Here is a 26,244-nt window from a genome sequence, read left to right as displayed (position 1 = left end):
CTGAAGATTTCAGTTCATGTTTATTTTTGGTTAATCTGCAAGGAGGATAATAATGTGCCAATTTTCTGTTGTTGTTATTGTCTAGATAGATGCCCTGTACTGACTTATGGCTTTTCTTCCTCCTGTTTAAAGATTCATCCCCAGACTGAACATTTGTAATAACGATTTCTATAATTGTAACATATTTTCCCAAGAAGTGACCTTAGAGTGAGCTTTCATTTCTGGAGAACATCCTTTTGTCCTTCAGTCCCAGACATTGACCAGATGGCACCCAGCCCCCCTGCTGGTGTCTGCAGGGCTTATGCATCTTGAGGGTCCATTCTGAGCCATCTTGCCCTACTGGTTGGCAGATACCCAGCTCAGAACCTCTGTCATCTTGGTGAGTCACTTCTTGTCAGTGAAGTGCATCAGCATGATACTAAATATTTTTATGGATATGACCTTGAGAAAATAATGTGACTGCTGAAGTTATCATTCACCTGCACTTCCCAGGACTTCTCTCCTCCATCTCTTCTCCCACCTTCCTCTCTCCCAAGTTTGTGACTTTTATATGATATTTTTCAGATTCCATCATATGGAATATTTTTTTTATTTTATGTGCTTTAATCTTTTCAGTTTCCTTGACCCCATTGCTTCTTGCCCTTATTTTTATTAACTTTTAATTTAAATACTTATACCCATCTATTTCACTCAAGGTCTGAACCAATTGAGAAATAATAAAACAGAAAATGGAAGTATCTTCAATACTGATACAGACTAGGTTGTAGAATGTAGCTTAGTGTGAGAACCAGCAGTGGGCTTGCCTATTCCCTACCCCTCAGTCTACCTCTCAGAACAGCTCTAGTCCTAGAATAGTTGGAGTTTATAAACCAGGCCTATTTTCCAGGTCCCTGCCTTCCACTGTTGCAAAGCAGTGGAAAGAAGATTCCAAATGCCCATCAGTCAAGAAATGTAGACTAATGTCTGTTGGCTACCAGCCCCATCTGTGAGAAGGCTGAAAATTTGCGGGAAAGGCTAGAAGAAGTAGTAGAGAAAATCTTTCATGGCAGCAAAAAGAGTAGGGATGCTGTCCTCTAGCAACATAGGTTTTCTTTTCTTAAAAAATGGAAATAGATTTTTTTTCCTGATTTTAGAATTAATACAGCCACTGAACTACTATAGAATCACTGGTCACCGTCTTCTATCAAGATACAGAACAGTATGTCAAATATGAAGTTTCCGAGAAACGGCTAACAGTGGTTAATCTATAGGAAGTTAATCTATAGTCGTTTGCGCATAGGAAGTAAGCACTGGGGGAGGGGGAAGAAGAGAATATTGTGTTCACTTTTTACTTCTGTACCATTGGAATATTTTCATGATTTGTGTATATTCTTTGAAATGAAATCGAGGTTGAAAGCAATATATACTCCTGTTAAAAAATCAACCTTGAATTTAAAAACTAAACGTACATGTGTGTTCCTATTTCAAATATTAAGCTTGATTAATGAAAAGAGGTCATTCTTGCCCTCAAAAACATTTGAGTAGAGAAGGGTTATTGGGTCACCAATCTTCTAACTTTCCTTTGAGTTTCTATTATTCCTGGTTGCAAACGATATCATCTACTCTATCAGTAAAATATTCTAGATTATGGTAAACCTCTTTGGAAAAGTTATAATTACTCATTTGTGAAAAAATTAAGTATATCAGTACATTGTCCTATATTCCCAGTCAAGACGTGGGCTTTTCATAAATATATTTTAGGTATAAATGGGTTAGCTATAAATGTAGGGAGAACTATTTCAATAAGATGCTGTACTTCATAAATTAACATTAAAAGATGAAACTATATGCCACCATTTTAAAAAAAAATTATTTTGTCCTTTTATATAGAAAAAGAGGCAAAAGAGAAAGAAACCTTGATTACTATCATGAAAACCTTGATTGACTTTGTGAAGATGATGGTAAAATATGGCACCATATCTCCAGAGGAAGGTGTTTCCTATCTTGGTGAGAGTCCTATCTCTTTTGTTTTCACAGTGACTAGTTTTCATTGTCCAAAATGAATGAGAGATTTGGGAATAATTATTTTACTAACTTGATCATTTATATCAAAATAGCCTAACTCATTTGGGTTACCAGAATTGCCCAGCTTGACAATGTATACAAATAAAATTAACCTGACATTTTCAATTCTTTATAGATCCAGTTCAACAACAAACATTTCACCTCTGTTATATTCTGTTTTACTAACATTTTCTAATCATTTTCTCAGGGATAAAACTAAAATTTGTCTTTCTTTTTTCAATTGTGTTCACATGGTTGGGAGTAAGCGTCTTGATTTTAACCAGTGGGGTCTGTGTGTGGTGAGCACTGGCCTGGGCAGCAGCAGCTCTGCCTCCTGCTCCCAGCTCTGCCTCCGACCACGTCCGTCATGCCCAGGAGAGCATCCATCTTTCTGGACCTCACTCTTCTGTGAGATCAAAGACTCGGTTACCTATATCAGGAGCTGATAAACTATTGCTCATGGGCCCAGTCTGTCCCATGACCGATTTTTGTATAGCACACAAACTAAAAATAGCTTTTACATTTTTTTAATGGTTGAAAAAAAGTCAAAAGAAGAATAGTATTTTGTGACATGAGAAAACTAAATAAAATTCAGACTTCAGCATCTGTAAATAAAGTTTTACTGGAACAGCCATGTTCCTGTTTAAGTGTTGACCATAGGTGCTTTTGTGCTACAGAGACAGTTGAGTAGTTGAGACTGTGTTGCCCACAAAATCAAAAATATTTACTCTTTGGCCCTTTATAGAAAATGTTTGTCAACCCTTGATTCCTTGAACTTTATAGATAAGCTGAAACAATCTTTGATTCTGCATTCAGGTTGTTAAAAGAAGAAAAGAAGAAAAGCCTTTTGTTTTCCTGCTTTGGTTTAGTTAATTAACAAATACCATTCATCTTAGATGTCCTTTGGGCAAGATGAACTCAGGACCCCTTACTCTGATCACTGACTGGGGAGAGAGAATTAAATGGAAGAGAAAATATCGTAGGACAGAGTAATCCAGAGTTATTCTGTATAAATGCCATTTTTTTTCTACATTAAAACTAGTTTTACTCTTTTTTCTGATTATAAAAGAATATGTTTATCTTTAAAAATAGTCAATGCAGAAAGATGTTAAAAAGAGTGAGAAATCACTCATAATACTAGCATCCAGGTAACATTCTGATTTATATCCTTCTAGATATTTTTCTGTATGTGTGTACACACATACATACCTATGTCATTTTTGTCTTTTATTTGTTTTAATGGGCTCAAGTTACACACCATGCTTTGTGGCCTACTTTACCCACTTAATAGTAGATCAAAAACATTGTTCCAAATCAATCACTGTTTCATGTTAATAGTTGGTGACTCAGAAATTTCACACTTAAGTCATTTATCCTATGAAAATAAACTAGATCTGCCACAAAGTCTGTGTGCAAGCAAGCCAGGTATTTCTTTTTTTTTTTCTTTCAGTTTTTAAGATTTTATTTTTTCTTGAAAGTTGTAAACACTGAACTACAATTTCACAAATTAGCAAGAACACTGATTCTTACCCTTTAAAAGTATAATTAAAACAAATGAAGTATTTTTTTAAATTGGGGTTTAGTTGCTTTACAATGTTGTGTTGGTTTTTACTGTACAGTGAAATGAATCAGCTTTATGTATACATGTATTCCCTCCCCCCACCCTGGACCTTGTTTTTTATTTTTATTCCACTATTATTTATAGGTATGCTATCCGATGTGATAGTCACATATTGCTCTTTAAATTAACAATAATTAAAACTAAGCAAAATTTAAAATCTAGTTTCTCATTTGCTCTAGACACATTTGAAGGCCACAGATAGCTTGTGGCTGCCGTATTGAATAGCACAGAAATGAGTATTTCCATCATTGCAGAAAGTTCTATTGGACAGCACTGGCTTATAGAAACAAAACAATGGAAATATTCTTGCTACCCCATAAGAGGAGACTATCTAAATTATTTATTCTTACTTAGACTAAATTTTGTTTTTAATGTTTGTGTGGTTAATAATTGTATGTTTATAAATAATAAATATGATTTAGAAAGACTAAGGAAATAGGGAAATGTCCATGATATACTGTTGGATGCTTAAAGCCATTTAGAACATAACCTTAATTTTGGTGTTTAAAAATAGATATACTGGGAGGGGATTTATGTATACCTATGGCTAATTCATGTTGATGTCTGACAGAAAATAACAAAATTCTGTAAAGCAATTATCCTTCAATAAAAAATAAATGTTTAAAAATGGGCATACATACATAAAGTTAGAAAGAAATATATCTGAGCAAAATAAGTGTTATTTTTTTCTTTATAATTTTCTTATCATTTTCATGTATAACTTTTACAATCAGAAAATGAGTTGTATGTAAAGAATTTTCTGTACAAGCATGTTGGCTTTTGACTTCCACTGCCATGGAGATATACTCTCAGACCCCTGAGAGCTCAGATGCAGCATGGGTGGAAGGGAGAGAAGTAAGTAACCTCTTCTCCTCCATCTCAGCCTGTGACAACGATCAGTGGTGTACACTTCTGTTCTGGTCCTAACAGTACGTGGTGACTACAAAGGTTGCCAGCTGTGGTTGCTATTTCAGAAAAGAAAGCAGAAGGCATCACACAATAGAATATACTGATTTTCATTTCAAAAAGGGATGGGGTAGGGTAGAAGAAAGAATTTTCTTGAGGCGAAGTAACACAAATAATGGAATCTTTGTAGACTAATTGTAAAGAAATGCTTGTTTGCACATAGCCCTGTCCTACCAGTGAGATGGATATCTGACTGGTTAAATAAACTGAATACCAAGAGTATGCATTCAAATTCACTACTGCCTTGAAGTGGTCAGAGTCTAGATTTCTATGTGGTAACACCTACAAGATGTTACTCTAAAGAGCAGAATTAGGACAAAGACAAGAATACAGATTTTGGCTTAATACGAGTAGAGAAATTCTCACCCTTAAGACACTTAACATGATGTAGGTCTTAGCTAACTCTTGGGAGTAATCATTTTGCAGAATATAAGTGTATCACTTCAACATGTTGTATACCTTAAACTTACACAGTGCTCTATCTTAATGAAAATAAAAAATTTAAGACCAACAATAGAACTAGCTGCCTCATAGTGAGGGCCCTGAGTGACAGAAATCCAACTGTTTGGCTTATGCAAAAAGGGAATCTATTTCCTTATGTAACCAAAAAGTCCAAAGGTGGGGGTAGTCTAGCTTCATGTTTGTGAAGCCCACCAAAGTGTGAGAATCCATTTCTTCTCCATCTCACTGACTCTTTGAATATTGATTCATTCCACACAAGTAACTCCATTATGAAACAAGATGGCTGGCACAGCCTCAAGCTCACATCTTCATGGTATACCAATCCTCATGGAAAGAGAGCATCTTTCTCCTAGCATTGCATGTCACTGGCCTGGCTAGAGTCATCTGCTTCTCCTTGAACTATAGCCCAAGGGTTGGGGGAGGCAGACCTGGGTTATTCACGGATTGTAGCTCACCAGGCTTGTCTGTCTATGGATTTCTCCAGGCAAGAATACTGGAGTGGGTAGCCATCCCCTTCTCCAGGGAATCTTCCCAAGCCAAGGATTGCACTGGGGTCTGGGCTTTCCTGGTGGCTCAGCTGGTAAAGTATCCTCCTGCAATGCAGGAGACCTGGGTTTGATCCCTGGGTTGGGAAGATCCCTTGGAGAAGGGAAAGGCTACCCACTCCAGTACTCTGGCCTGGAGAATTCCATGGACTGTATAGTCCATGGGGTTGCAAAGAGTCGGACACGACTGAGCGATTTTCACTTTCTCCCACGTTGCAGGTAGATTCCTTACCATCTGAGCCACCGGGGAAGCCCATTCAGCCACCACTGGAGCCAAATATGCTGAGAGGGGGAGAGGTGTGGGCTTTCCAAAGGAAAATCAAGATGTAGTTACCAGGAGGCATTGAGTAGACCCAAACCACAGGTGTTCATTATAGTCCCCAATGCTGGATGTGTTCTAGCACTGGCCAGAAATATGGAAGAGACTTCTGCAACTAACTGACTAGAATGCTGAACTTGAGAACCTCTAATTGTATGCCTTTCAATCCTGAGAGTCAGTGATTTCTAGAAATATAATCCGTATCATCTTACTAGCGGTGTTTTGCTTTTTTGTTTCATTTTGATTTTGGGTGCACTGGGTTTTGCTTTGTGCAGGCTTTCTCTGGTTGTGATGAGAAGGGCTGCTCTTCACTGTGGTGTGTGGGCCTCTCACTGTGCTGGCTTCTGTTGTTGCAGAGCACAGGCTCTAGACACAAGAGCTCAGTAGCTGTGGTGTGTGGGCTTAGTTGCTCCTCGCATGTGGAATCTTCCTGGATCAGGGATTGAACCTGTGTCCCTTGTATTGGCAGGCTGATTCTTATCCACTGTACCACCAGAGACGTCAACTAGCATTGTTAATATTGTGGAATTGCTATTGTGATATTTTGGGTGAGATTTCAACATTTTTAGTAGAATTTTAAAATCATCTTTGAAGACATAACATTTTAATTCTTCTCCTCCCCCTTCCAGAAAACCTGGATGAAACAATTGCTCTTCAGACCAAGAATAAACTAGAAAAAAACGTTACTGACAATAAGAGCAAACTTTTCCCAGGTATGATTTTACTGTTTATTTTCCAGCTTTTAGCAAAATAACCCTTTTGAGGGGTGAATCATAAACATCAGTAAATATTGGTAAAGAATTACAGATTTCAAAAAGTTTGAACACCTGGAATCCAACCATAGGATTAAGTAGCTATAACCTTGGCCAGTTTCACTACAGAATCTGATCCCCAGAAGCGCTAAAAAGAAATGAAGGCTTTACTGAAGATTTTTAGGTGGTGGTTTGTGGATAAAGATGAGAACTGTGTCACAGGTTAAACAATCCTTTCTAAAATTCTCCTTTAGGTATCTTTTTCTCTGCCCAGATCACCATCACCCAGACCACTGTCCCAGACCCTCTGTCCCCTCTCTGTTGTCCCCGTCCATGCTGTCCCCTTCTCTCTCCTCTGAGACAGTTTGTGCCCCATGTGGTATGACTTATGCCCTTGTCTCGGTTTCTTCACCCCTGCATCTCCACCTGTCACCCTGCTTAGCATGTCAAATGCCATGGGGTAGCCTTTCAGGGATGCAAGATGGGCAAAAAGAGAAAAGATTGCAAACTCTTATACTTTAATTTTGTGTCCCTACCACAGAGATTATGTACATATATTTGATAGAATACATACCACTTTAAAATGATGTTTTCAAGCAATTTTTGGTAACCTGGAAACATTGTTCCATAATGATGCTAATAACAAAAGCAAGGAACAAAATTGTACTACTAGGGAAAAATTATGCATAAAAAATATATATATACACACACTGCCCCACAAAACTAGTAGTGACTATTTTACAAAATGAGACAATAACTGATTTCTTTTTTCCTATTTTTCTGTAGTAATAAACCTTTTATTGAAAAAAAAGCTTATCATTAGACTGCTGATATTTCCTAGTTTACTGACCATAGCAATGCACTACAGTTGTTTTCAAGGGGTTACTTACTTCACTGTTTGATTCTTTAATTCAATATAGCATATTTAGAAAGAAATATAGGGATTTTTTGGCCATGTTGTGTGACCAAATTGTGGAGATACTAATTCCTCAACTAGAGATCAAATCTTTGTCCCCTGCAGTGGAAGCAGAGGGTCTTACCCATTAGATCACCAGGGAAATCCCAGAAATAATTATTTTAAGTGAGAAATGAGCAAGGATTATTATTGACAGCAAGGATCCAACTCTCTTCTTTGTGTTAGGGTGACCAGGGGTAAGGAACTGTGAAGAAAGAGGCAGGAGAGAAGTCCAGCCACAGCCCCAAACCCTTATGTCTTATTCGAACAGAGTGTTCTTCAAAAATAACATTGAGGAGATGAGGCAACTACCGTTATTTTCATTTGAAATCAAGACTCAATACTTTGGAAACTGACATATCTCACTTGAATATCTTTGTTGATTAAAATAAGGAGAATAACACAGTGTGGTAGAATGAAAAAAACACAACCAGAATCCAGAAGACTGGGAGTGGGGGAGTTGGCCCAGCTCTTCCGCCAGCTCAGTGACTCAGCACATCCCTTCTGCACATCTCTCCCCTCTTTGGGCCTCAGTTTCCTCTTCTGTCAAATGGGGAGGGGGAGGAGTCAGACAAGGTAATCAGTAAGATCCTTCCAGCTCAAAAAACGGTCTGACCTCAACCTATGCTTTTTCAATAAAATTTATTTCTACACTGGGAGTTAATACATGAAATAGGGTTATAACAGTATACAATCTGATTACAGTGCCATCAGAGAAGAGTCATGAAGAAACAGACAGTACCAAGGAAGAAGCTGCTAAGATGGAAAAGGAGTATGGAACCTTGAAGGATTCCACAAAAGATGATGACTCCAACCCAAGAGGAAAGACAGATGAGCCCAAAGGTATGAAATTGACAGCTCTATGTTGACAATTAAATTGGGGAAGCAAAAACTTTCACTTGAAGTTTGATCCGAAAGGCAAAGTCCCACCAAATCTGAGAAATTAGAACCATCTGTATAGAAAAGATTCAGCATGTGGTACTTTATTTGAATAGAAATCTTTTTTAATGGCTTTGAGTCTTCTGGGATGGCAAATTGGTTTCATCTTTTGATGGTCTTTAGTGTCCAGCGGGCTTCTGTGCTTGGGGAGAAACATTCATGACCATTTGTGCATTGCTTAATGTCTAGTTTCTGAACTTATAAATTAAGCAATTTTTATTTAAACATAATTGACACTCCTCTAAACAGTCATATACTACTTATTCAACAAAGTCATCAAAATTTATGGATTTAACAAAGGAGATTTGCTTAATCATTTATAGTGATTGCAACCTGAAACTTTCAAAAACTTGATTAAAAATAAATCAAATATATCAAATTTCCTTAAATAACCTAAATACTTAAAAAAGGGGGAAAAAAAGCACTACACTAAACTAGCTCAGTAATTATAAAACCTGTTTTTATCCTTATTCTTGCACATTCCTGGGGTTCAGTTTTTACGCAGCTCTAGTAAGTCTATATAATCTTCCTAGGTTTTGAGACACATTACCCTATCCTCAAAGAAAGATACTCTGTTAAGTTGCAAGTTCAAAATCATTAACCCTCAGATTTCAGGTCACCGTGGGATCTGGATGCATAGTCCAGTGTTTTGAGCCCCTTTAATTACAAAGTGTGCTGGTTATATCATGGAAAATTTATATCTATTTCTCAGATATTCTTTTTCTGAAACTCAGTGAGTGTCTTTACCAGAAGTTGTGAACAGATGGCTTAAACCTTTTTTTGTCATTATGATATATTGAACTCTTTAGTATAATTGGAACCTTATTTATATCTTATCTGTATCCTATTAGTAGGGTCATCTAGAGGTTTCATTCCCTGGAAGCTGAGGGAGTGGATCATTGCTCTGTTGGGGGAGAAGGTAGCAAGTATGACATTCAACTATTTTATCATCTGGAAACACATCACTGGGGTCCTTTTTCATTGTTTAGTACATATAATCTTTAGTGGCAATGAACTGACAGACTGCTTATTTCTTGCTGTAATGTAAGGCCACAAAAGCTGATCATGTTCATGATATAGCTGTTTTTTTAAAAAAAAACTTCTTATTTTGTTTTGGGATATAGGCAATTAGCAATGTTGTGATCCTTTCAAGTGAATAGTGAAGGGACTTAGTCATACATATTTGTTGTTCAGTCACTAAGTTGTGTCCTACTCTTTGTGACCCGTGGACTGCAGCACTCCAGGCTTTCCTGTCCTTCACTAACTCCCAGAGTTTGCTCAAACTCATGTCCATTAAGTCAGTGATGCCATCCAACCACCTCCTAGCTCTTAATTTTGAAGAGACTGACCCACATGCAAGTTCCCAATCTTTCCTGCTCAAACAGATAGAAACAGGTTCACATACATACTTGTTATAGACCCATGCTTAAAATGTCTGTGTATTAAGTAGAAAAGAAACTAGCTATTTCTTTCTTACCTTGTAACTTAATTAACAGCAATAAAAGTACAAACCATCTTTCTTATATTAAGAGATTAAAAGATTATACTACTTTCTTTGTTAGCGTCCATGCGTGCATGCCGAGTCTCTTCAGTCGTGTCCGACTCTTGAGACCCTATGGACTGTAGCCCCCCAGTCTCCTTTTTGTTAATATTTTATATTAAGCTTTTCCATTTTTGTAAGTTGTTCCAGTTGATAATAATGGTGATGATGATGATTTTTCTGTTTAAATTGGTGTAGCTTAGGAAGTAGGAACCCTGCCTCCAAGTTCCTCCTTTGTCCCTTTGTACCCAGTGGTTTTTAAAACATCTATGCTCTCTAGCAACAAAAGGCTTTTTAAAAGAAAAATTGAAGTATAGTAATTTACAATGCTGTGTTAGTTTTAGGTGTATAGCAAAATATGTATGTATATTCTTTTCAGATTCTTTTCCATTATAGGTTATTATAAGACAATGACTATAGTTCCCTATGATATACAGTAGGTATGTATTGTTTATTTATACATATTAATAGTAGTGGGGGCTTCCCTGATGGCTCAGTGGTAAAGAATCTACCTGCCAATGCAGGAGACTTGGGTTTGATCCCTGGGTCAGGAAGATCCCCTGGAGAAGGAAATGGCAACCCACTCCAATGTTCTTGCCTGGAAATCCCATTGGGCAGAGGAGCCTGATGGGCTACAGTCCATGAGGTCACAGAGAGTCAGACATAACTGACTAAACAGCAACAGCAACAAATATAGTAGTGCGTATCTGTTAACCACGAATTCCTAACAGGCTATTCTAGACCCACTCTGAAGCTTCCTGCCCCAAGACGTGAAATCAATTCTTCAAAGAATTCTGGTTCCTTTATACAGAAAATATAGAAAATTAAACCTAAGTTATACAGGTTCAAATGAGTGGTGATGTTGGCCAAGGGTACTGCTTGTATTTCAGTTGCTGGGACTTTTTGAGACAGGGCCAAAAAAGAACTTTTTCTTAATATATGAAGTTCATGTTGATCTTTCCTATCTCATGAAGTTTTAGATCATTATACCTTTCTTCTCTCTAGGCTGGATTCCGTAGACCATCACAAGTTTCCTCTACATTGCCATAGCTGACATGTCCACTCTCATTGTTTGGTAATAGCCTATGTTGGGAAAGGTGATGAGGCTGCATCTGGACTCAGGAGGAAAGAATGTTGCAATGACTGATTAATTACCAGTGTTTGTCATGGGCATGGAAAAGGGGGATTGCTAATATATGTGTCACATTTGGTGAGCAGGCATGCTGCCTTGATACTTCCACTCAACCATAGGCCCACTTTGGATGAGTGGTAAACTTTTTAAAACAGTTTTTTAATTTGCCATCCTAGCAATTTTTTTTTTGAGGAAATAGAAAGATGGCTTTAATTGTCAGCCAGGGAAAGGGAGAACACAGTAGGCTCATACCTCAAGAACTGTGCCCCTGCTTCATGAGGGGCCTCAGGGATCATATAGATGGAGCTTGCAATCAGGCGTAGGAGTAAAGAACAAAAAAAACAGTCATAGGCTGGCATCTAGTAGCCTGGCCAGCCTAGCATTTTTAAGTATACAGTTCAGTGGCATTAAGTTCATTCATATTGCTGTGCTATGATCACGACATCCATTTCCAGAACTCTTTTCATCTTGCAAAACTGAAATTCTAGACTCATTGAATAGTAACTCCCCATTCCCTCTGCCTCTCCAGCCCCTGGCAACCACTGCTCTACGTTCTGTTTCAATGAGTTTGACTACGGTAGGTACTTCAGATCAGTGGACTCAGGCTGTGTTTGTTCTTTTGCCACCAGCTTATTTCACTTAACACAATGTTCTCAAGCTTCATCTGTGTTGTTTTATCAGGCTAATATTTCATTGAAGGTATATACTACACTTTATCCATCTGTTTGTCTGCGGACACTTGTGTTGCTTCCACCTTTTGGCCATTGTAAACAATGCACTGATGGGTATACAAATATCGCAAGACTCAAAAACCTTTAATTTGGGCAGGGGGAATATTCCTAAAAGTGGAATTATTAAGTCATATGCTTTGCTGGTGGCTCAGACAGTGAAGAATCTGCCTGCAATGCAGGAGACCCTAGTTCTATCCCTGGGTTGGGAAGAACTCCTGGAGAAGGCAATGGCTACCCACTCCAGTGTTCTTGCCTGGAGAATTCCATGGAGAGACGAGCCTGATAAGTTACAAGTCCATGGGGTTGCAAAGAGTCAGAAATAACTGAGCATACATATAATTCTATTTTTAATTTTTTGAGAAACCACTATTTTCCATAGTGGTTTCATCCTTTTACATTCCCACCAAAAGTGTGTAAAGGTTTCAATTTCACCACATCCTCACCAATACTTTTATTTTCTGGGTTTGTTTGTTTGGTTTTTGTGGTAGCCATCCTAATGGATGAGTGGTGAACTTCTGAAAGATACCTAACCAGGAAAAGGTCCTGTGGCCTGAGCTAGACAGCTAGGAATTGGACAGCAATTCCAGCTCAGTGTGCCTGAATCATCTCCTCTGGGAGCAACCCACGTGTGATGATGGTCCTTCCCTAGAAGGAATCATGCTCATTGCTTAGGACAACACTTTATATTGCTGTGCAAATATCCCTAGGAATTGGTTCTCCCAGGTCTCTTTGCTTGTTTTAAGAAGTGAAGTCGCTCAGTCGTGTCTGACTATTTGTGACCCCATGGGCTGTAGCCCACCAGGCTCCTCTGTCCATGGGATTCTCCAGGCAAGAATACTGGGGTGGGCTGCCATTTCTTTCTCCAGGGGATCTTCCCAATCCAGGGATCAAACCTGGGTCTCCTGCATTGCAGGCAAACACTTTACCCTCTGAGCCACCAGGGAAGCTCTTGTTTTAAGAAGGCATTATGTAAAAAAAAAAAAAAGGAATATGCAGGAGTTGATCCTTGGTAGCTCACTACTATCTTTTTAGGATGTAAGTGGAGACTAATGATGAGGTTAGATTTCTCATTAGGATTTCCATTAGGTAATAATGGGGAGAGAGAAGGTTAAAACTCATCCACTTGGTGTTGAACCCTTGTAATGGGCTCTCCTGAAATATTAAGAAAAGAGTAGGGATTCAGGGCTAAAATTAATCTCCCACCCAGCCCCTACTCCATTATTTAGAGACTTAATTTATTCATGCTATCCTCTTTACTCTGGAATAAGAAAAACTGATTCTAGTACAGTTTAGAGAACGCCAAACTGAGCTTAAGCCAAGGGCCAACATTTCTTGGAAAAAATGCAATTGATGCCCGAAAGGACATATTATGACATACATCTTTGTAGTCATCGTTGCTTTATTTGTACTTTTCTCAAAGACTACTTTTCTTCTCTGATATAAAACTCAGTGAGAAAACACCTGTTGTCTCTAGGTTGAAAAATAAAAGAATTCATGTGGGCGAAGGCAGGGTTGGCTGGATTTCCTGAGACATTTATTCAGTAAGAAACATTTATTCCAATAGCAGGCTCACTATGCTCAGAAAGATGCAGAAGGAATTTAAGGACCAATGCCTGCCTTTGAGGACACAGATAGCTCTGAAATTACCTAAGAATAGCTCTTAAGTCATATGTAGGCAAGTACAACGTGAGTCACAAGTGTATACAATAGGCTCCCTTCAGAGAGAAAGCTGGAGGACTTACAGAGCAGAACGAGAAATGAGGTAATGGCTCAGCTAAAACCACTTAAGGAAATAATTAGAAACAGGACACATTGGCAGGAATATCTTTAGGGAGTCTGTTTTGGTCTTGTGACATGGGGTGATGACTCCATCTAACCACAGCAAATATTGATTAACCATGCCAAGCATATGCTGGGGCCTGTGAAGAAAGGGAATAATACCAAAACAACAAAAATAGCATACATTTATATCACTCTTCAACTTAAAAAGAAGTTCACATGCATTTCACTTCGTTTAATGCAAAAAATCCTATTTAATTGCCAGTGATGGAACATAATCTATCCATCTTTATAAACAGTGTAGCCTATTCAAACTCTTGCTTTCTACAGGGACTCACACTAAGAATAATATTTTCAGATATTGATTTCTAGTTGATGCAGTTATTTAAATGATCTGATCACTATTCCTAAATATAGGGAAATGCCAGTGAAATCAAATTTACTCCAATTTCAGCCATATCTATTAAGGTGCCTAATGCTTCAATTAAATTGCTCTCTGGGGACCAAAGAATTTTGAAAGTTTATTCCATGATCTAAGTGTGGTTCTTTTTGCCAGTTTGATGTTTACTCTTTCACTTTTGCTCTATGAGTCACTGAAAATCTTTTTTAAAAATCATCCAAGGGGCGAAATAAGCATTACCATACCCATAAACTCATTCCAGTGCTATCATTTGTCAATTTTATGACTAGATAATGGAATTAAGTTGAAAAAGATGATCTCTAAGATAACTTTTCCCTAAATATCCTATCACTCCCCTATCTTCTTTACAGAAGCCAAAAAAGAGAAAGGAGCTTATTTAATTAGTAAATTGATAATACAGTCAACTAACTCATGGGGATGCTTTTATGTTTAAAGCAACATAAGAGGAGAAAATTCATGCCTTTATGCAAGCCCCAAGGCATTCTGTTAGAAAGGACCAAAAATAGTGAAGCCATCTTCTCCCAGTGAGTCAGCAAATGTGCCAGGAGCTCAGGCAGGCCGGAGACCTACCACCAACACAAGATTGTGCAGGAGAGCAAAGGAGAATTTCTCCCCATGTGTAGAAACCATGAGTCTTCCTTTCAGAATTCACTCCTGAATTTACAAATAAGTAAACCAAGGTTCTGGCTTCCCAGGTGATGCTAGTGGTAAAGAACCCACCTGTCAATACAGGAGACATAAGAGATGCAGGTTTGGCCCCCGGGTCGGGAAGATCCCCTGGTGGAGGGCATGGCAACCCAATCCAGTATTCTTGCCTGGAGAATCCCCTGGACAGAGGAGCCTGGCGGGCTATAGTCCTTGAGGTCACAGAGTTGAACACGACTGAAGCGACTTAGCTGCAGCAGCAAACCGAGTTTCAGAAGATGAACTGACTCACCCAAGAGCTCATAGGCAAACAGTGATAGAGCTGGGCCTTGAACTTCTGTCCCTTGACTCCCACCACTGCTCATCCCTCCCAGCATCCCCTGCTGCATCTTGCAGGCATGTCAAGTGGCATCACTTTGCACAAACTCTTTTGTTTTGTTTATGCTTCAATTTGTAGAATCTTAGTTCCCCAACTAGGGATTGAACCCAGGAATCCCCAGGATTGACCACCAGGGAATTCCCACCGAAATTTTTTAACTGAATGGCTCTGGGACCCACCTTGGCATCCATGATACCACTATCAGTTGCTTTGTTCAAACCTGTACTTGTACAATCTTTACTGCACAGAATTTTAAGCAATATATCAAACAATTTTTGCAAGCACTGTTTTTGAACATCTAATGTCTTTAGTATATCCAATATTCAGTAGGTTAAACATACTGATTTCTACAGAGCTGGGTCTTTTGTTTGCTGGTTTGTTTTTATGGTTTTTTTTTTTGGAGGGGGATGTTGGCATATCACAGGAGCATGTCAGAATCAGAACAAATTCATATATATACAAGGATATTTCTCTTGCAGGGCTGAGAACCAGAACAGTCAGAAAAGCAGGGCTACATCTTGACTCTGGCCCTCTTCCCATCTGCTTCAGCATATGTTTTAAGGCTTGTGCCATATTACCTCAGCCATGAGCTATTTTTTCCAAAGGAAGCTGAAATTAATTTGAAAATAGGCCAGCTTTCCAAAGTGGATTCTCATGGGCTTTCAGTGCACACTGTGTAAATAAAAGATCTGCTTTACAGCTCCTGAGAAGAGGAAATGTAAATAGGAACCAGCTGCTTCTCTGAGGGCAGAGAGACACCTGATTTTATTCCTGTTTTTTCCAGTGCAATAGCAAATGTAGTGGGGGGTGGGGTTGGGGTAGGGTTCAGGACGAGTGAAAATGGTTCCCAAACTTTGCCCCGCATTCAAATTGACTCAGGATTGTTAAAAAAAAAAAAAAAATCCTGATACTTAGTCCCTCCTCCAGATATTCTGATGTAATTGGTATGAGGAGTTGACCCGGGCATCAGGATTTTTAAAAGCTCTCCCAAGTGAATCCAATGTTCAACCAAGATGGAGAAACACTGCCTGTTGGTTGGCCAGTTTGGTAACGACAACAGGCACTATATCTCTAGTCTACAGGGTGAATTTTACCCAGTTCCATTCATTAGAGGCCCCAGATTCACCCTGGTTCAGGTTCTGACCCTTACTCAGCTGTCTGCTTGGGCACATCACTTACCCTCTCTAAGCCTGAGTTTCCTCATGGGTGAAATGGGACCAATAACGCTGATTTCATAGAGCTCTGTGAAAATTAAATGCCATGTGAATGTAGTTTGTTTATCACATTCATAGGTGTATTAAAATTGTTTCTGATGTAACTACCATTTAAATTCAGAACCACTAAATTTCAAGTCTTGTAAATAAGCAATTAATATTTTGAAGAAGGAAGGAAAGAACGCAGGGAGGGAGGAAGACCTATATACAGTTTATTCTTCTTTAAAATTGTAGTCTCCCTGGTTTGGATTCCATGCTCACAAAACAATCTTCTGATTATGACTAGCTTCTATAAAAGCAAGGCTTCATCCATTTACTCGTTGAACAAATATTTACTGAGTGTCTATTATTATGTGTCAAGCTTTATTCTAGGCATGGGGGTACATTAACAAACAAGAACTGTTTCTAAGGGAGGAAGATAAGTAATAAACTTAATAAATAAATTATATGATATGATAAAAAGTGATACGCATTATGGATAAAAATAAAGCAGAAAATGGGAATGAGGGTGATGGGGGTTCCATTTTAAGTTAGGGAAACTATCCTAATCCATATGTTACGATCCACAGAATAGTAGTCTTTAAAAATGTGTATTTCTTTATTTGGCCTGCACCTGGTCTTAGTGGCACCACGTGGGACCTTCCATCCTCGTTGCGGCATGTGGGATCTTTAGCTGCGACATGTGGATTCTTATTTGCAGCATGTGGCAGTTCCTCGACCAGGGATTGAACCCAAGACCCCTGCTTTGGGATCTTAGAGTCTTAGCCACCGGGGAAGTCCCAAGATTACCAAACAAAAACACAAAAGAATCTGTGCAAAGTGATGCCTTTTAATGGGTTACAGTCTAGTTTTCTTTAATTTATAGTAAATTCATTCTTTGTTGTGGGTTGATAATGTTAATATGGTGAATAAAATTATTTTTTATGCATTTCGTACTTTTAAAATTCAACACCATTTTTATAGGTTATTGGTCACTGAGCAAAAACCAACCTGACAAAATGATGCTGGGTCTCCCTATTTCCAGTTGTCTTAGGTTGGGCTCCCTTCAAAGCAGATGCTGAGAAGAGGATTTGAGGTGGAATTTTTAATTGGGAGGTGACCTCAGGAAGCTCTACGAGGGACAGGTCTATGAGACAGGGGAGGCAAAGGAGCCACTACAGTGTGTTAATGAGCAGACTTCAACTGTGGGCAGTGAGACACGGACCTCTAGGGACCATGTGGAATGAGCCCAAGGAAGCTGGGGTGTGTATCTGCCAAGTCTGTCCACCCTTAGCTGAGGCTCCTATATTAGTATATCTGAAAGAACGGAAGCATGAGGGTGGGGAATCAACAGTGTCTGCTACACTATGGTCAAAACTTCATATTTATATTTTACTCTAATTGAGAATTTTTAATGCAATATATAAACAGAAACTAAGCTGTGATACTCCTTTTCTCAAATAAGCTCTCCACAGGGTGTGGAGAAAAGGGAACCCTCCTACATTGTTGGTAGGAATGTAAATTGGTACAAGCACCATGGAAAACAGTTTCCGGGTTCTTTAAAAAACTAAAAATAGAACTGCCATATGATCCAGCAGTTCCAATTCTGGGCTTATATCGGAGAAAACTAATGCAAAAAGATACATGTACCCAGTGTTCATAGCAGCACTATTCACAATAGCCAAGACATGGAAACAGCTTAAATGTCCATCAACAGATAATGAATAAAGAAGGTATGGTACATACATACAATGGAATACTACTCAGCTATGAAAAGAATGGAGTAATGCCATTTGCAGCAACACGGATGGACCTAGAGATTATCATATTAAGTGAAGTCAGGAGGAGAAAAATCAAAGGCTGTATGATATCACTTATATGGGAAAGCTAAATACGACACAAATATCTATGAAACGGAAACAGACTCACAGATATGAAAAACAGATGTAGTTGCCACTGCTGGGGGAAGGTGGGGGGAGGGTAGGGGGATGGATTGGGAGTTTGGGATTAACAGATGCAAACAACTATATATAGGAAGGATAGACAACAAGGTCCTACTGTATAGCACAGGAAACTATATTTAATATCCTGTGATAAACAGTAATGGAAAAGAATATCTATATGTATGACTTAATCACTTTGTTGCGCAGCAGAAATTAATACATTGTAAAACTATGGTTCAATAAAATAAATTTTAAAAAATTAAAAAATAAGCTCTCCATATTAGGATATGATATCACAGGTAAGATTGTGGGAAGAATGCTTAAAATTATTCAAAGAACAAGACTATTTTCACACATCCTCAAATGTTTTAGAAACTAATTACCTGATGTGCTAACGACAAGTCATTATTAACTGTTCATTAAAGCAAACCCTATGAGAAACACTAATTTGATTTTAACTCATGAAAAATAATGAAATTGCGTTCTTTAGAAATAGTCTACACTAACATTTCTTTCCTTGTTCAAAATGCCTTTTCTAACAGAATTAATACAAAATAGAGAACACTGGTTTTTGGTTTTGTTTCGTTTGTTTGTTTTGTTGTTATTGTTGTTACAAAATCCAGATGTTCTTCTTACAAAAGGACAATAGACAGTGAAAATCTCTACATTCTTGGTGTTGCAATGTTATGACATCAGTTGGTGGACATTGGTCTTTCATGTGCTTTAACATTCTTAAAAGCAAAGAATTAAAATCCAGGCTTTTTCTACACAGGTAATTGAAGTGAATAGGGACTAGAAATTGTGACTCTCTTCTTTAGTTCACTTATCTCTTTTTGCAAAGGAGTTTCTTTGTGCTCCTTTGGGGACCAGTTAACATGCAACCCAGTGGGGAGGTAAGAGTGGGCTTACAAGATCAGGAAGATGCTCAGGAAGTCACTTAGGTGAATGTGGTGGAAACTGACACATCAGCAAATCTTAAGGCAACATTACTATTCATGGACTGTAGTCAGATGTTCCCAGCTTCAAGCCTGGCTCTACTACTTACTAGCCTTGTGATCTTCAGCATGTTACTTCCTGTCTCCAAGTCTCAGTTTCTTCCTCTATTAAAATGGGGATTAAATAGGATTAGCTCAAAATGTTGTTGTGATGAGTAAAAGAGATCATGTATTTGGGAACACAAAACATAGCCACTGGTACATAGTAAGCACATAGTACAGGAAGCTCAACCAAGAGGTCTAGTTAGGAGACTAGAGGTAACAGGGCTCAAAGAGGGTTCAGAACAGATGGTCCCCACACTGAGCCCTGGCAGCTATTGCTTCTGCAAAGGCCCTGGACTTTGAAGGTGTTTTTTCCTTGGGTCATCCAGTATTCTTCAAGTCACCTGATCTCTTGATGCAGACACTCTAAGCATTAGGGACTCACCTGATTAAGGAAATGGTTGACTCTTTGATACAGGACAAGGCTACATCAGTGTCCATGTCTGAATACAAGTCTTTTCTTTTAAATAAGTAGCAGGTAGCAGAAACTTAGCCAGACTAGAGTCATAATTTCAGCTCTGTTATTTCCTGTATGGCCTCAGGAAATCACTTAGCCTCTCTGAGCCTTAGTTTCCTCATCTCTAAGCTGATGATAATACCTACACACTGCAGAAGAAGTACATCTAAAGGGTGTCACAGAGCGGATACTTCAGTGATACGCATATCCTCCTGGCACACTTAAAGCCTATCAGAGAGTTTTACATCCAGGGGAGTTTTATTAATACTACAAGAAGCTCTAAAGTTCTCTATCCAAGCCTTGAAATGAGGTCCAGGTCTCCTCTTCATCTGAGTGTTTACACACTCCCTCCCAGATTGGACAGAAGGCCTGTGTGCAGCTTATCCAAAGCCATAGACTTTGACTTATCACTTTTTTGGTGTTGAATTCTTAAATATCTGCCACTCTGATTCAGTTCTTGACCCAATAATACACCTTAGTTTGAAAGAACCAACCTGACTGGAAATGAACCAATCTGAGACTGGTAGGAACCAACCCATCCAATGAACTGAAGCAAACTCTTCTTTGCCAAGATAAACTGTATTTATTTGTGTGTGGGGGATAATGGCCCCTTGATGTTACCAACTTGGACCTGCCTCCTGGATGCTTATCCCTGTTAGGGACGCTTTCCAACAAGTGCTCGATAAGTCCAATGTTTGTTCATGGCCTCTAACAGAAGCGTGACCTTTACAAAGAGATGCAGATGGTTTTTATGAGTGTTTAATATAGGTACTCTTAACTTTTTCAGGGAAAACAGAAGCCTATTTGGAAGCCATCAGAAAAAATATTGATTGGTTGAAGAAACACAACAAAAAGGAAAATAAAGAAGGTAAGGATTTAGTGTGGTTGTTAATTGCAAACATCACCCATTTGTCAGGAGCTCTTATTTTGTATTTTTTTATTAGCCATGCAGCTTTCAGGGTCTTAGTTTCCCAACCAGGGATCAAACCCAGGCCCCTAGCAGTGAAAGCACAGAATCCTAACCACTGGACCACTAGGGAATTCCCAGGAACTGTTATTAAAGACTCTCATAGTCAAATTAGGCTAAAGTCCCCTCTCAGCCCAAAAGACTTGGCACCACCCCTCAGATGCAAAAGGGAAGAGACCTCCATTTCTCTCAATTTTCAAATCATCCTTTCAAGCAAAAGCATTTTCTTTTCCATTTTGTTATGAAAAAATGTCAAACAGAAGCAGAGAAAATAGTATAATAAATCCCACGGACCCATCACCCACCTTCAATAATTATCAACATTTGTCAATCTTCTATTGTCTACCCCCTCCCCTTTTCTTGAAGTATCTTAAACATTTCCTGAGCTCCTATTGGTGCACCCTGCAGTCACAAAGGCAGTCACTCACTCACTTAAATCACAGAACCAGAGTCTGTTCTGAGTGCCAGAAATGTGAAGGACGGTGAGATGCAGCACTAACCCCCACCCTGCCAAATTGCTCACACCATCAATAAAGCTCTGGCGGGCCTCGCTCAGGACTGACATGAGAAGCATGGTGGTGAAGACAGAAGAGGAGAGGGCACATCTCTTTACACTGGGAGAAAGGGCTGCAGGAAAGCCTGTGCTGGAAAGGCAAGGAAGAATTTTTGAGTGAGGAGAGATGGAGGCCGAGGGAACACTGAGCCCAAAGACATAAATGGACAAAAGGGAGTGATGCATTCTGGGAACTGGAGCCATTCATTTTTCCCAGGAGCACTGGGGTGCTCTGTTAGGAGGACCTGCAGACAGAGCCGGGGAGATGGGCAGCGGCCAAGTCAGGAAAAGGCTTGTGCACCCTGCAAAGGAGGTTAATTTTAGCCAGAGGAGACTAAATCAGGGCTTAATTAGGTTAACGACTGAGAAGTCTTTCTGGCAGCAGTGCGGTTACAGATTGAAAAAATAAAATCCCAGAAACCAGGCAAGAGATAGGAGGCAAGGATTTGGAGCAGGTAGGATGGGGCTTAAACCAAGGTGAGGCAGGGGGAGAAAGAAAGGAGAAACTCCAGAGCCACATGGAGAGAGGATTCTAGTATGATTTCCAGGGGTCTAGCCAGAGTAGTTGATGCTTTTAAAATGAGAGGAGCAGGGCTTTTCAAACTTGAAAATGCATTCACGTCACCTGCCAGATCTCCTAATGCCCACAGGACCACTAAGTCAAGCTCAAGGGGCAGGACCCAGGCATCAGTATTTTTTAAGCTCTCATAATTCCACTGTACAACTAAGCTTGAGAACTGATGAGATAGAACACAGTGGGAACAAGAGGTGTTTTCAGCACTCCTTTAGCCTGTGATCATACAAGTTGAGCAAGATGGAAATTATAGTCAGGCCTTTACACATACTTTATTTCATTTGGTTCAAAATGATATGAATTAGCCAGCTGTCATTTCCATTAAAAGTCACATGAACCATATTTCAACAATCTGTCATTGATTGAAAAATGCACGATCGCTTCATGTACGAAGAAAAATTATAACATGCCAATAATGGCAAAGACTTTAAAATTATTTTTATAAAGCTTATCTTAGCATCAGTATAATACAGTATGTACCAAAATGCATTCAGTATGTACCAAAATTCAGTATAGATTGTATGCACCAACCATAGTATTTATGTTCTTTCTTTCACTGATTAACACATAAATCTGACTTCTGGTCATAACCGGCAACATCCTGCAATTCAATCTTTCTGTTCTAGAAATGACCAACTAGTAAAGCATGGAACTCTAGTGCTTCCATATTGGAGGCTTTATGAATAAACTTCAGAATTATAGTGTTGGGTCTGGGCTTCCTTCTGCCTCTAGCAAGTGCGGGTGACATGCATTTCACCCTTCTCAAGGCAGAAACAGTGAGCTCTTCCTCCACTACATTTATATGTGCTCTGCCTGATCTGGGTCATCTCTCAAAGCCTGTGGAGACCCAGGTCCTAGAGCCATACAGTGGCTGGGACACTGTGAACAGGAAATCTTACCATTGGTTCTGACCTTCCTTACCCTCTGCCCTTTGCTTGACAGGGGCCTGGGGTGACCTGAATCTACTTCCCAAATTCAGGAAAGGGAGGTCCACATGATGTGACAATGAGGAGAATAATGAAATCTTAAGCAGGCTCAAAAAGAAAATCTGCACTTTTCAAAAAGCAAATAATAGCTCTTATCCTTTTTGAGTCTTAACAACCTTAAAACCTTTTTAAGTTAGCAAGGTAGCTACTCCTGGTGCACTCTAACCACCAGCTAGGGCAGAACTGGGAGCGGCTCCAACAGCCTTTCCTCTGCACCATGCTGGTCTTCCACCCCCGTTTTCACACAGTGACAGCCATGTTTATAACATCTTTACAAGAAGAGTTTTTTCCATCTTCCCTTTCAATTTATTTTTCCATTTCAAAAGAAAGCAAAATATTTTCCTGTTTGTCTATTCAACTCATCTGTTCACAGACGTTTTTGGGGAGTTTGCCTTTTCTCCCACTAAAGATACTGACCCAGAACTGGTTCTGAAAAGCCAGTGTTATTAATAATTTGAACCAGTGCCTCTTGGTGCGCTGTGAGTCAGTCAGGAAGCCACTTGTGAGGTATGCACAAGATATACACTCAGCCTGATTCTGTAACTCGTGCCTGAGAGAATGGGAAAGTCAAAACTGAAACAAAATAGAGCCTCCAAACACCTACGGAATGTCCTGCATGTGTTAGATGCTTCACATTCAGCACTTCAAGCCCATGGAATGATCAAAGCAGTGACTACAGACAGACCTGAATTCAGAACCTGATTCTATCATAACCCGAACAAATGACTTACCGCCTCTGTCCTGTCTGTTCATCTCTGAAATGGGGACACTAATACTCTCCTCGTGGGGCTTTGTGAGGAGCAGATAAGACGCGGCTGTAAAATGCTCGGTGCTGCTGGTTGTCTCTTCAGTCGTCGTGGCCGTGTTCAAACCAAAAGGAGCAAATGCCCTCCTAACCACCTCTCTCTGCGCCTCAGCTCACCTTGATATGGTAAACACCTGATCCTTGTAAAGAGGTCCTTCTGGTCTGGTTTTCCTTTCATGCAGAGGCTTAAAGATGCCCGGGTGACCCAGGTTCAGCTTCTATTCAGGCTAGCTAAAGGTGGCCATGGAATGCTCAGAGCTTTTGTACCGCACCCTGCACCCCCGGCCCCACCACCGTCCTTTCTCTTCCTTTTACAAACTGACAGAAGGCAGCACTTTGTTCCAGGGGCTGCCCACAGCCAAGATGAATGGCATGGCACCCAAGAAACTCAGCCTCAGGAAGCTCAGTCTGGGGGCTGTCATGAAAGACCTACATGCCCAGTCATGGGGGTCATGTGTCATTCATTTTGATGCCTCCCTAGGATGTATTCTATGTAGCTATTTAAAATGATATTTCTGAGGAATATCAATGTTCACCGTGTAAACTGAGTGAAGGGAATTAGTTATTAATATAAGGTTAAATGTACCTTGTGATCACAATCGTGTTGAGATGTACATTGAAAAGCTAAAAGGAAACAGAACAAAAAATCCACTGTGGTTATCAATGACAACAGAATCCAGGTGATTTAAATACTAATTTAGTGTTTCTATATTTTCCCTATTTTAAAACAATAAGCATATAATACTTAAAGCATCAAGGGAAGATGTGGGGTTTTTTTCCAAGCCTTCAGAAAGATGCCACCAGCAGCCTCCTTATTTGGTTGAGGATCTTTTTGTTTTTTGTGGATGGTTCAATGGTTTACATAAATTTTTTGTTTAAGTAGGACAGAGGAACCACAAAGAGGTTATGGTTTCGCTTTTCACTCCCTGCATACAATTCAAACAACATGAAAATCAAGGTAATTCTTAATATGAAAAAAAGTGGGTTGTCATAGCAATGTGGGTTTACCCAGTGTAACAAGTTGAAGAAGTCAGAGCACCTGGTTCTGATCATAACTTTTACTAGCTGTGTGACCTTGAATAAGGAACTTAAGCTTTAGGGTCTTGTTACCCACAGTGTGTTTCCTGGACAGGCAGCATCAACATCTCCTGAAACCTTGTTTAAAATGCAGAATATGGTCCCCCTCCCCGGCTCAGGCCTACTGAATACAGATCTGCAAGTTCCCAAGAGCCCCAGGTGATTGATATAAACATTAAAGTTTGTGAAGCCCTGGCTTATGAACCTGTTCCCTTTCTGGTCAAATGAGGGCTATTCTCCCCACCTGAATGCCTCAAAATGTTGTGATGAAAAGCAGATGGGATAATATAATGTATATAAACATGATTTGAAGCTGCAAACTACTGCAACAATGCCAAGAACTAAAATGCCTTCCATTGTGAAAGACGGGCATGGTAACTGTGTTGCGTAAAATGCTTCGCCAACAGTAATCAGTGTAATGGATTGTGCTTTCCTGATCTTTGCTCATGATACTCGAATGATATTTTCCAGATTATGACCTTTCAAAGATGAGGGACTTCATCAACCAACAAGCTGATGCTTATGTGGAGAAAGGCATCCTTGATAAAGAAGAAGCCGATGCTATTAAGCGTATTTACAGTAGCCTGTAAAAATGGGAAACGACCCAGGAGTCTTTTAACTGTTTCAGAAAATGTAGTGTAGCTTAAAACACTTCTAATTCTGTGATTAAAGTTATTTTGACCCAACGATTATTAAAGTGCTAAATTTACAGTAGTTACTCTTAAAAGTGGTGAAAACAATAGCTTTCTTGCCGTAAATACTATCTGAAAAGTAAAGTTGTATGTAAGCTGGGAGTTTGTATATAGAATTCTTATTTCTTTATAGATTTACATTTTATAACCAGATATATGTTGCTTTGGAAAAGTCTGTAATGGAGTGAACTTAAAGCTGGACCCTCATTCCACTGTGTCACACATACAAATACCACCCCCCCTTGAAGAATTAGGGGGCTCTGTTTTCAAGGCATGCTGGGTACCAAAGCACCTCATAGACTATCTGTTACAAGATGTCACTTCTGTACCTCTTCCCTTTTGGGAGCTGAAATAAATTCACATTTCCTCGAAGCCTCTACAGCTTAAAATGTAGCTATCAGCTTTTTTGGCTACCCCTGCTGGCTCTTTTGGAGAAGGCAATGGCGACCCACTCCAGTACTCTTGCCTGGAAAATCTCATGGGCGGAGGAGCCTGGTAGGCTGCAGTTCATGGGGTCGCTGAGTCGGACTGAGCAACTTCACTTTCACTTTTCACTTTCATGCACTGGAGAAGGAAATTGCAACCCACTCCGCAACCCACTCCAGTGTTCTTGCCTGGAGAATCCCAGGGATGGGGGAGCCTGGTGGGCTGCCGTCTATGGGGTCGCGCAGAGTCGGACACGACTGAAGTGACTCAGCAGCAGCAGCAGCTGGCTCTTTATCAGGCCCAAC

At 39.5% G+C, this 26,244-nt stretch overlaps 1 protein-coding gene across 4 annotated transcripts in view; it reads left to right on the top strand.

Annotated features, from left to right (window-relative positions):
* SCG3 (secretogranin III) overlaps window positions 1-25,892 on the top strand; it is a 37,530-nt gene extending 11,638 nt beyond the window's left edge. For 2 of the 4 annotated variants that reach the window (XM_069596520.1, XM_069596522.1), the window contains 6 exons: window positions 1,870-1,986; window positions 6,586-6,669; window positions 8,369-8,506; window positions 20,647-20,727; window positions 24,628-24,702; window positions 25,293-25,892. In XM_069596520.1, the coding sequence (XP_069452621.1) occupies window positions 1,870-1,986; window positions 6,586-6,669; window positions 8,369-8,506; window positions 20,647-20,727; window positions 24,628-24,702; window positions 25,293-25,411 (614 nt within the window). In that variant the 3' untranslated portion in view covers window positions 25,412-25,892. The remainder of the gene's footprint in view (window positions 1-1,869; window positions 1,987-6,585; window positions 6,670-8,368; window positions 8,507-20,646; window positions 20,728-24,627; window positions 24,703-25,292) is intronic. The other 2 variants (XM_069596521.1, XM_069596523.1) reach the window with 1 other exon arrangement.
* Window positions 25,893-26,244: the final 352 nt, after the last annotated feature.

This window comes from Ovis canadensis, chromosome 7 (assembly GCF_042477335.2).
Source record: "Ovis canadensis isolate MfBH-ARS-UI-01 breed Bighorn chromosome 7, ARS-UI_OviCan_v2, whole genome shotgun sequence".
In the NCBI taxonomy this organism is placed as follows: domain Eukaryota; kingdom Metazoa; phylum Chordata; class Mammalia; order Artiodactyla; family Bovidae; genus Ovis; species Ovis canadensis.
The sequence above is the reverse complement of the archived record's forward strand: the minus strand, read 5'-3'. Positions and strand labels throughout refer to the sequence as shown.